Genomic DNA, 12,620 nt, shown 5'->3' with positions numbered 1-12,620 from the left:
CAGTCCCATCCCTGTACACAGGTAAGACAAAGGAACAGTTCCATCCCTCCACACAGGTCAGACAATGGAACAGTCCCATCCCTGTACACAGGTCAGACAAAGGTACAGTCCCATCCCTGTACACAGGTCAGACAAAGGAACAGCCCCATCCCTCCACACAGGTAAGACAAAGGAACAGTCCCATCCCTGTACACAGGTCAGACAAAGGACAGTCCCATCCCTGTACACAGGTCAGACAAAGGTACAGTCCCATCCCTCCACACAGGTCAGATAAAGGAACAGCCCCATCCCTGTACACAGGTCAGACAAAGTACAGTACCATCCCTCCACACAGGTAAGACAAAGGAACAGCCCCATCCCTGTACACAGGTCAGACAAAGTACAGTCCCATCCCTCCACACAGGTAAGACAAAGGAACAGTCCCATCCCTCCACACAGGTCAGACAAAGGTACAGTCCCATCCCTCTACACAGGTCAGACAAAGGAACAGTCCCATCCCTCTACACAGGTCAGACAAAGGAACAGTCCCATCCCTCTACACAGGTCAGACAAAGGACAGTCCCATCCCTCTACACAGGTCAGACAAAGGACAGTCCCATCCCTCTACACAGGTCAGACAAAGGTACAGTTCCATCCCTCTACACAGGTCAGACAAAGGAACAGTCCCATCCCTCTACACAGGTCAGACAAAGGTACAGTCCCATCCCTCTACACAGGTAAGACAAAGGTACAGTTCCATCCCTGTACACAGGTGAGCCAAATCACTCAGAGGGGTAGAAGCCACAGTGCCTATGAATCCACAACTTTGCACCTAAGTTCATATAACACCAGTTGCTTCTTTTTTAATTTTCTTTTTCTTAAGAGTTTAGTCACACAGGCAATACATGTGAAGAATTATCACTCAGGGAATGAAACTTTCCTTTAGAGAGCTGGGCATCATGGACTTCAGTGGGTTTAGAGTGCTTCAGATGTCATGCTGTTGGTCCCATTAACCCTTTAGATTTACAGACTGACAGAAAACTATTAAGTCCAAGCACATGAGACTTAGGTCCTATAGCTTCATGGCAATGGCAACCAGCTGGAGACCGGTATTTGTTGTTTGCAGTGATTTGAGGCTCCTACCTTTAGCAACAAGCTTTTAGGTTTTCCTAAATTTAGGGGTTAAAAACCCAACCTAACAATTTACTGGCAAAATGTCTTGCAGTATGTATTGTAGTCATTCCCTCCCAAACCCCAGATAGGCGCAGTGATTCAGTTTATACAATGACAACAGCTTGGAATTTTTTTTTACTATTAAACTTGGGATTTTTGAGGGAAGAGTGATTCACAGCAGGCGTGACTGTGATCTGTCCACAGATAGCCTATGACATTCATCAGTTACCTCCCCACTGTGTCATTTCAGTGGGCAGATAAGTAAGTCCATGTGGTCCACCTAGACACATACCTCTGCTGTGAGTCACATTCAACTACTAATGGCCACATAGACTTAGATTATCCCTTGACTACCCACTCTGCCTCAAGTTTTGCTCATATAAAGAAGAGCAAGGGATTGCTTATTGTTTTTAAAGCCATTCAAATGTTACTCTTCTTGAAACAAGAATGCTGGCATTAAATATACATGAACATCTGCAACATGGGCGAAATGGAACTGTGTCAGGGACAGAAGTGTTAAATCAATTTCTACAGGTTAAGATAAAGTTTCTCTTTCTTTATATCAACATATGTTGTTTGGCCACACTTATATTTGTCTAAAATCAGCTTTTAATATAAAATCAGAACATCTATAGTTTGAATTACAGATGAGGTTATGTAATAATAATTGGTATATTATATATACCAATTATATATAATTAGCAGATGTTTTTATTTCATTTTGAGATAAATTCTAACCATACTATCTATCTTGAAAATTTTTTCCTGTAAAATATTTATTGTTAAAAACTGAGAAAGTACATAAAACCATAGGAATAAAATAAAAGTAACGAGTAGACCTACATCTTTGTTCTTGCTAGGCCTTTAATTTTAGGTTTATTTGGTTATTTGGTAAGATCCAATGATTATAATTTTAAAATTACATGCATGCACAAAGTAAAACTGCCAGTTCACTGTGGTTGGCAAGTCACTCACTCATCCACTCGTTCATTCACTCAACTAAATACACAGCACTGTGCTTCTTGTAAGACTTTGGATGTAAGTTAACAATAATAAATTGACTTAATTTTGGACATGCCTTCCAGACTTCTTAAAAAACTAGGAACTAAGGGATTTTTCTGTGTTCATTTCAGCCTCATACTTTCAAATAGTTATTTTTAGGAGGTGAAAACTAAAGTCTGAAGAGATAGTGAATGATGATGGTGTATATTAGAAATGTGGTATTTCACACTCAAGAAATGCACACACCAGTGAACTATTTCAACTCATTCTACAACTATGCTATTTTCCTCTAACAATATACAGATCTCCCTTTACCCACAGACTTGGCAGGTCTCTAGATTTTTTTTCTACTTTGATTTTAAGTCAGTAGCAACAGGGTACCTATAAAGTAAATGAATGCACCTAAATCAGTAGATCTTAAGCACATACTTCTGAATCAACAAAAATGCAGCTTTTAACTTTATAAAGTGGAAAATAATTTAAGCAAACAAGACTAATTAAGTTTAGAACCATTTTATATGATCACACCTCTTGGACACAGAACTTTAAAAGTACTTTGTAAAGCACTGCTGAGTTGACTTTAACCTTACCAGGAAGGTTGATGTCCAGTTATAGAAAACCACTGTGCTTTCAAATCTAAAAACCATAGTTTATAACCTGCAACCATTAGATATTCACAATAGTAGTGTATATCTAGAAGAAAAGAAATTCTAGTAGCTCAGTGTCTGTATCTCCAGCAGATAGACAGATTTAAAGAATTTCATTGGTTAACTTAATATCTGAATTAACTATGTTTTATTCCCAAGCATTTTAAGTTACTAGAATGCAAACTGTGTCTTTTAAGTTTATATATATATATATATATATATATATATATATATATATATATATATATATATTGGTTTCTTGAGGTAAGGTCTCACTCTAGTCCAGGCTAACCTGGAATTCACTATGTAGTTTCAGGGTGGCCTTGAACTCACGGTGATCCTCCTACCTCTGCCTCCCAAGTGCTGGGATTAAAGACATGTGCCACCATGCCCGGAAATTTATAAAATATTTTAATTTATTTATTTGCAAGTGGGGAGAGAAATAAAATGAGAATGGACATGCCAAGACCTCTTTTCATTGTGAACAAAATCCAGATATATGTACCTCTTTGTGCATCCAGCTTTGTGTGGGTATTGCTGGGGAATCAAACCCAGGCAAGCAGGTTTTGTAAGCAAGCACTTTAACTACTGGGCCATCTCTCCATCCCTATATGTGTGCTTTGAAAAAAAAAATGCAATCCTTCCATATTTGAAAAAAATGTAATGGTTTCATATTAAAGAAGTGAAGTACAACTTTCTGTTTTGCTAATATGTATATTTTAAATCCTCTACCAAGGGTATATTCTACTTAGAACCTTTTAATTTACTTCTCTTTTGATTTTTTGATATTTAAAAATCAAATATGATAGTATGATTTTTTTTTTTTTTTTGAGGCAAGCCCAACAGACTGGCCTTTTTTGTGTGAGAGAAAGTGAGACAAAGGAAGAGAAGTAGCATGCCAGGACCTCTAGCCACTGCAGTAGAACTCCAGACGCTTGCACCCCCTTGTGCACATGTGCGACCTTGTGTTTGCAGCACTTTGTGCATCTGGCTTACATTGGCCCTGAAGAGTCAAACATGAGTCCTTAAGTCTTCACAGGCCAGCACCTCAACCACTTAGCCATCTGTCCAGCCCTAGTGTGATGCTTTTTAATATAGAAGTGTAACAATGGGGCTAGACATATAGTTCAGTGATATAGTGCTTGCCTGACATGTCCAAGACACCGAGGTCAGTCCCTAATACTGCTGAGGGGTGGGAGGAGCTTTTCTGTCTATAAATCCAAATTTCTCAGGTCTTACTTTTTCTAATATAATGAAGAAACTCAACCTCAAGCAGTGTACTAGATGCACATCAACAAATAGCTTTTACAGGCACGTTGAAACTGGAAAAAGAGCAAGAAACACACCACATAGCAAGTGAGAACTAGATGAAATTCTTGTTTACTGTTCTTATTCAAAGGGATTGCGGTGGGCCCCTCAGTGAGGAAAGTCCACAGTTTGGGGCCAATTCTGAATGAGGACTTCAGAGACCATATGTCTTCTTTTCATTGGGCTGCTACCTTTCAGTCTATTTCCTGTCCCCTTTATAAGCTGTCAGTGTTCTCATGCGGCCCATCCTCTCTGCTTTCCAATAAATACTTTTATAACTTATTTATAGCACAACATTTGACATTCTGATTTCTCAGGGTAGAAAGTAGAGTCTTAATGTACAAAAATTGGTGCTTGAAAACTCAACTTGAAGTGGTGACATGTGTCAAGCCAAGAAGTAAGGTGGTGTGTGGTTAAGAGCAGGAGGAGGCCGTCCAGGTCTTCCCAGTTCTGCTCACAGAACCCAGCATCTGAATCCTAGACCACTCAGCTGACACGGGGGCACCAGTGAGTCAACGTGGACAAGAAATACAGGCATAAATGCCTATGTGGGGCTTATGGGCTAGCCCAATCTCTAGATAATTGAATCTAGTGCTACAGCATGCCATATCTGCTCAAGAAACAGTTTTCTAGAAAGAAGAGGGGGTGAGGGTGAAGTCAGAGCTTATACTAAAATGTGGTTCATGGCTAAAGCAATGATTTGCTTAACCACAGGATCCAAAGTAGTTAGCAACCAAGACAACACTATATGGCCACAGTACACATAGCATATGGCCAGCAACAGTCATTTAATCTAAATCTTCAGTGCAGATAGCAATCAAAAAGTGACAAGTACCCGGAAAAAAAGTCTCTTTACTCTGCCTTTCACAGCTGGGATCTGGCCCTTGTGCTGTGTGATTATTGGTCAGATGCATGCATTCAAAGGGAAGAACAAAGCCCATCAGCCTTGGATGTAGTAGCTGGCACCCAGGGTACCAATCAACTCCATTCACATTGCTTTCTCCTTCAGCTCTCTCTTTTTTTAATCTTCCAAAGGTTCTCCTCCTTTTGCCTTTCAAGTGTTTTCTCTTCTGTCCTAGATGTCCCAGAGGAAAATGCTACTATGAGAATATTGCATTTTTCTAGAGCAATTTTGTGTTTAGTGAAGGTAAGGCAGGGTGAGATATATCTGCATATGTTTTACTTGAAATCACAGTAGACCCAGAGGAACCCTCTACTGCCCATTAAATTTTAACTATAACTTCTTCCAGAAAAGTAACTTAATCTAATTCACTGAGTTCTATCTATATCTAAGTTATGATTTTGCTTATTATGTGATAAAGTAAGACAATCTTGACCTCCATGAGATTACAATGAAGACAGGGAGGCATAAGGTAAGTATCATTATAATACATTACAGACTATACCTTATCCAGTAAAATACTGACTTTCCATGTTTTGTGATACAGCCTTCCCATTCTGTTATATTTCCAGGTGAATCTTCTTTCCCTGCTTTTCATTGACCTTAAAAACTCTTTGCAAAGCTAGGTGACCCTGGCATCATTTTACCTTATTGCTCCCCACCCCCAGCTCGTTTTGGGTTCGAGAAAATAAATGGTATAAGTCAACTTTTTCATTTCCTTTTGTAAAATGAGATAGTTAAATCAGATGATTTTCAGTGCCTTTCAGATCTGAAATTGTACATGTTTTTCTCTTCCCTTTCTCCACTTTCGAGCAGTTCAGCACCTCTCCCTCTGTTCTTTCTCTTCTGTTGTCTGCTTCCTCACACTTTATGGAATAATAAGTCACCATAAGCAACCTCTGTTGTTTTTCACTTGGTTTTATAGACTCCGAGTTTTCACCAGTTCTTGTCACATGTCAAAAGGACAGAAGTCCAAGAGACAGAATCCTAACTAGAAACAGGGGTTTCAGAAGCTAGGTATAGCAATGCATGCCTGTAATCCCAGAGTTCTGGAGGTAAAGGCAGGAGGCAGGAGTTCAAGGTCATCCTTGTTGCTATATAATGAGTGTATGCCTCTCTGCTGCTTGCTTTCACTTTAAATAAACTTTACCCTGCCTTAAAAATAAATAAGTAAGGGATGGCTTAGTGGTTAAGGCGTTTGCCTGCCAAGCCAAAGGACCCAGGTTCAACTCCCCAAGACCCACATTAGCCGGATGCACGAGGGGGCACATGGTCTGGAGTTCAGTTGCAATGGCTGGAGGCCCTGGAGTACCCATTCTCTCTCTCTCCCTCGTTCTCTGTCAAATAAATAAATAATTTTTTAAAAAAATAAATAAATAAGTAAAATAAATAAACAAATAAGTAGTTAGGCATGGTGGCATACACCTTTAATCTCAGCACTCAGGAGGTAGAGGTAGGAGGATCACTGTGAGTTCAATGCCAGTCTGAGACTACAGAGCGAATTCCAAGTCAGCCTTGGCTAGAGTGAGAACCTATCTCAAAAAAAGCATATTTTTTAAAAGGTAAAGTTTCCTAATATAAGAAGAGTTAACTGGGTGCTTGGGGTATTATATTTGCCTAAAATACACAAAACCTTGGGTTCAATCCCTGTAATAAGACAATACCGAAATTCTGTAATAACAACAGCAACACATCTCTGTTACTAAGAACTAATCTCCATGATCTATAGTATGAGATTATTTGTTTCTAATTTTAAAAATTTAAAAGAATGATATTGAGAATGCAATTTATTCTGTACACTGTGATCAATTTATTACCAATATAGAAGCTTTCATTTTGATCATATATAAAATCCATTTCATGGGACCAAAGAGTAAATATTTCAGATCTGAGTTACAGGACATAATTATAAATATGCTGAGTAGCTTTTAGAGTAAACCTGTGTTCTTTAGGTTAAAAAAATGAGAATGTGATATCATAGAGAAGGCTTTAATGGTATTACAAAGGTAGTTTGTACATAATACCTTATAAGGATGCATGTTATGATTGCTAAAAATGCTATTTTGAGTAGATTTTTTGTCAAATGAAACATGGCCTGTGTCATAGTGATTGCAAATACACTTGAAGTTCTGTTTCTGCTATACCTACATTTCACAGCTAATGCATATGAATCTGAGCTGTGCTCATGGTAGGCAAGTCTATGTTCAATATGTTAATGTCAGTAATGAGAAAGGAAGAAAACTAGCATTAGTGAGAATGTTGATTACATTCAGCTATAAACCATAACATTAGAAATCCAAGCTATAATATCTAGAGGTAACCTATAAAAATGTAAAGGCAATTAAATTAAACTTTCACATGTAAGACTTTTTATAACACATTAGAAAGTGTAAATTATATTGAAAATGTACAATGAGGGCTGGAGAGATGGCTTAACAGTTAAGGTGTTTGCCTGCAAAGCCAAAGGACCTTGGTTCAGCTCCCTAGGACCCATGTAAGCCAGATGCACAAGGTGGCACATGCGTTTAGAGTTTGTTTGCAGTGGCTGGAGGCCCTGGCGTGCACATTCTCTCTCTCTATCTGCCTCTTTCTCTCTTTTGCTTTCTCAAGTAAATAAATAAGTGTTTTTTTTTAAATTATTTATTTATTTATTTGAGAGCGACAGACACAGTGAGAAAGACAGATAAAGGGGGAGAGAATGGGCGCGGCAGGGCTTCCAGCCTCTGCAAATGAACTCCAGACGCGTGCGCCCCCTTGTACATCTGGCTAACGTGGGACCTGGGGAACCGAGCCTCGAACCAGGGTCCTTAGGCTTCACAGGCAAGCGCTTAACCGCTAAGCCATCTCTCCAGCCCTAAATAAGTGTTTTTAAGAAAGAAAATATACAATGGAATTTTTTAAAAGGAGACTGTGTAAAAGAAGCCATATGTGTAAGGAAAAAAGATGGATAGAAATAAATGTTATAGACAAGCAAATGAACAAACATATTAGTTTCCAAAAGTGTGAACCAAAGAGGAGGAGTTCGCATAGAGCAGTTCCTCTTCTGTCTTGAGCAGTACATTGGATGAGACCTCAGAGGAGCCAGGTGGAGTTGGTGGCTGCAGAGCCAAGGATTTCATGAACTGTGATGTCCTCAGGTGCCCCACTACAATGCCTGGTGTAACTAATACCATAAGGTAAGGACACTTTTCCTCCTCAACATTGAAATGACCTAAAAAACAAGTGGAATGGCCTGAGGGAGTAAATAAAGGCACCATGGGCAAATCAGAGAAAGACTTTTGTCTAATTTTCTAAATATCTTACTTTTCAAAGAACAAGAAAATTAGGGAATAATGAATGAATAGAGCTTTCCCCACCCCCCTGGGATTTGCCTTATTAAAAACATCACAGTGATCCATTTTATGTCTAAGTTTGGTATACACAGAAATACAGTGTAAAAGGACCCTCATAATTTCAAACAATTGTGCATTGTACAAACTCACCCCAAAAATACTGTTACCAGAGAATTTTTCTTGAAAACAAAAACTATTTCTTTATAAGGAAATACATGGCAGTGAGTAAAGAGCTTTTAATTGTTCATACTAAAGTTTCCATCCTTAATCTTTTACTTAACTCTGAAGGAAACTTTCAGGTAGTAACTTCTTAAGTCAAAGATAAGCAAAAGTAGTTTAAAAATCAATCTTTCAGACTTAATTTCAATCAAGTCTAGTTTGAACCTTAAGAAAAAAACAGACTGGATTTTGTTTTCATCTCTCTGCTCCAAATTGAGACTTCTCTGGTTTGACTTTCTATGAAAGTTACAGTGTGTGTTCCTTTTATAAGCTGCCATACAAGTGTTAGTTATTATTTTTGTTATTATGCCTATAAAACTCAAGTCTCAAGACCCTTTCTTGTGTGAACTGACTGATCTCTTAGCAATGTTAAATGTGTTTGTTAGACATTTTAGAATTAGCAAAAAAAAATAAAAATAATAACTGACCCTCTGTAAAAATGTTCTTCTGCTTATCTGCCCCTCTAGTATTTTTAGAGAGGTTCGTTCTTAGTCAAGTAATAGGAGTAGTATCAAAAATCCAATGCATTACACTTGTTATTTTTTAAGACAAGGTCTCACTGTAGCCCAGGTTGCCTTGGACTCACTCTGTAGCCCAGGCTGATTTTGAACGTAAGGCGATCCTTCTAACTGAGGCTCTCAAGTACTGAGATTAAAGCGTGAGCTACCACAGCTGGCAGCATTATACTTTCCCCTAACTCTCCCTGTCCTTATCTTTCCACCCATCTCTCTGTCTCTCCCTCACAAACACACACACACACACACACACACACACACACACACACACACACCACACTATACTTATTGGATTGGGATATAGTTCAGTGGTAGCCCTGGGCTCCATCTCTAGTGCTGCAAAATAATAAAACAAACAAACAACAAAATCAATAGGCATGCAAGAAAATGATATCCAGAGAAGCATCAAATATATAAGAATGTGACTACATAAGTGTAAAAGAAAAAGTAATAATAGCATTTCAAGCTTCCCCAAATGACACATTATTGTAGTCATTAATCCAATGGTAGCACATAAATTTGGGGGGACATATAAGTCACAATGTGCATAATATTTTGAGTGAAGAATTTTATAAAACCCATTAGGAGTAACAAGGTTTCTGAAAATAGGCAAGTTCTAATTCACCAATTTTCCTTGTTGATTGAGAATTACAGCCATATCTTAAACATCACATTTACCCTGAAGAGAACACCCCACCACATCTCAGTGTTCCTGATGAGCATGAGGAAGTGCCTGTCACTGACTCAGAGAAAATACCATTAACAGACTGAATCACCATCAATGTTTCCTGTATATTAAACTTGTCATTGGGTTGGCTAAGCAACAGATGAAAACAGTCTCAAAACTTCTTAAGTGATCTCATCAGAGAACACCATCAATCATTATTGCTCCCAAAGTCAATCAACATTCAAAGGCCTTAGTTAAAACATACACAGAGCAGTAACAGGTAAGGAATCTTATGAGACTACAATCAACAGTTCTGTGAGATTTCTTGTTATCTTTTTTTCCATTCAATTGAATGGCTCAAGTCATTCGGTACCTCCCAGGGGAGATGAATGCAGAATATTATAAATAAGAACTCACTTTAGAATTCATCCTTACTTTCTGGGTAAAAGGCAAGTTAAACAGCTTTTTTTTTATCATTTAGTATAAAGTTTCATTTATCATTATCAGTTACATAACTCTGGACTATCTCCTTTGGTTAATATCCATGAACTCTAAGGGTTTTTAGTTCCTTCAGAGATAGCTTCCTTTACTTCAAAGTATCTGAGGTTAAAAGTAGAGGTGCATATAGGAAGAATAAGATTAATAACTGATATCTACCGTTGGTTATCCAATGTCTTATAGCCTGCCCTACTCACAAAGTATCAACCTGGACAAAGTATAGGAAACAAAAGAAAGAATGTGGTTTTGTTTTTCTATACTAAGTAGAATTATATTGTCTCTCTTTGCCAATTGCTTTGTCCTATCCCATAAAACTCAGCAAGTCTAAACTCATTTCCTTTAGTGTAAAGAAGAGGTACACAAGTATAAATACTTGCCAAAATTTCCTCATGGCTTCATGAATATTCCTAACTATTCACTGCCTATTAACACTACTGAATGTCTAGAACGTTGTGTTCTAGGTACAAAGAGTCGACAGAGAGGCACAGACCTGGCTTCCATGGGTCTACAGTGCCAGGTTTCAGTTTTTCTGAAAGCCAAGAACAGTAGCACACAATCTAAGTGAGCACCAGAATCACCTGGAGAGCTGGCTAAAACAGATTCCTCACCCCACATGAGTTTCTCTTCAGTAGATAAGACGTGAAGTCCCCAAATTAACATGTCTAGTAGCTTCCTAACTGACATCACCTCAAGATGGCCAGCTCAGAGACCAGGACAGATGATAAGTCTCCACAGCATGCCTGCACACTTTTAATCATTGTGCTTCCCTCACTCAAAGAAACCAAAGGCCTCATGAAGTGCTCATAGTCACTCACACTCAAGCAGAGCTTAAACTTCTCAGGTCAATAGCTCCAGAATCAAAATACACAATAAGGAAAACTCTCCTCAAGGGGCTTTTCTCCATTCCATTCCTATTTTCCTTTTGTTTTATTCCCAACCAGGATAAATAATTTCTGTTTCTCACTATAAGTGCAACGGAACAGAAACATACTCATGTTAGATTTTTCATACTTCTTCCGTCAATAGAATCTTCCCTTTCTCTCAAGTACCCATGGCACCTCCTTGCTTTCTTGTAAATGTTCATGACTCCCTCCTTCTTTCAGTCTATGCACACTTTGAACAAACAGAATCATAGGGTTGAAGGAACATCGGGAATTCACTTAATCCCTCTTTGGCCTCAGACAAGTCTGTGTCTAAACCATCCCCAAATATAGCAATTTCAGCAAAAGAAGAACAAGCAGTAAGAATTTCCTATTCAACATGCTGTCACATACTTGAAGATACTAACATGCTTCCCCTCTGCCTTTACTAAGCCAATTGACCTCAATTTTAGCATTTCCTTATTAGATTTCCTAAACTTTCAGTTATTTAGATTCTTCTTTAATAGGTTGACCTTGCTTTACTTAGGACCTACTTAAGTATGTATTATTCTAATGGTTTTTTTGTTGATATGTAAAAAGGGGGAAGTTAATTTATAGCGACTAAAAAAGATTTAGTTGGAACAAAGAAAGATGCATGCAGAAGTGCCACTAACATGTAATGTAGTGCACTCATTTCAGCAAATAATGGATCAGTTGAGGATCATCAGCAGTGATAATAGCTGGGAATATTTTTTTATTTATTACAAGAAATGGTAATACATTATAGTTCTGAGAACTTTATCATTAGCCATCTCACACATTATGTGGTGTGAATTAAAGAATTTTAAAAATATGCTGCAAACTGCATACAAATTTATTTCATGAGATTTCACATGGGAGAATATGAGTAATATATTATTCAATTTTGTTTTTTTCAGCTTGCATAGTCTTTACTATTGAAATTGGAATTGAAGTTAATTATGTAATTCATGAGTCTCTGAAAATACAATTTCCTGTTCAGTCCTTGGAAATCAGAAATATTTTGAGATTCAGTGAATACAGGACAAGGTAAGAGAAAGCCCATGGTCCATCAGATGCTACTGCAGCATTTCGAATGGGAATGACTCGCCTATTTCAAGTTCAACCATTCTCAATGGCATTATTAGAAGGGTAATCTTTGCTTCTGGAATGGTGAGGGGCTCTAGGCTAGCCTGGGCCTCGAGGGTGGGCTGGTTTCCTTTCCTACTGGGACACAGGTACATGGTGGAGGCGGTGCACTAGTCTCCAGAGAGAAGGAAGATGCTGCTTGCACAGCACTTCTACTCACCAGTCCATGCAGCAGCAAGGGTGTTGGCTTTGAAGGAAGCCAACTGTCCTGCTCTCCCAGCCAGAGGTAAAGAATTGCATTGGTGGCCACTAGAGGGAGGAGGATTAGGAATAGAGTAAATTGTGGGGAAAAGGCACCCATGAAAAACGCACATGGGACAACCAACACATCACCAACCACTGCCTGGCAGCT

The 12,620-nt window shown here is 38.4% G+C and overlaps 1 protein-coding gene across 4 annotated transcripts in view; it reads right to left on the bottom strand.

Annotated features, from left to right (window-relative positions):
* Adamts6 (ADAM metallopeptidase with thrombospondin type 1 motif 6) overlaps window positions 1-12,620 on the bottom strand; it is a 278,164-nt gene that overhangs the window by 44,151 nt on the left and 221,393 nt on the right. Inside the window, exon 21 of one of the 4 annotated variants that reach the window (XM_045138996.1) lies at window positions 12,429-12,517. The exons of the other annotated variants lie outside the window; for them this stretch is intronic. Within the exon in view, the coding sequence (XP_044994931.1) occupies window positions 12,429-12,517 (89 nt within the window). The remainder of the gene's footprint in view (window positions 1-12,428; window positions 12,518-12,620) is intronic. 4 annotated transcript variants of the gene reach the window in all.

This window comes from Jaculus jaculus, chromosome 20 (genome assembly GCF_020740685.1).
Source record: "Jaculus jaculus isolate mJacJac1 chromosome 20, mJacJac1.mat.Y.cur, whole genome shotgun sequence".
Lineage (NCBI taxonomy): Eukaryota > Metazoa > Chordata > Mammalia > Rodentia > Dipodidae > Jaculus > Jaculus jaculus.
The sequence above is the reverse complement of the archived record's forward strand: the minus strand, read 5'-3'. Positions and strand labels throughout refer to the sequence as shown.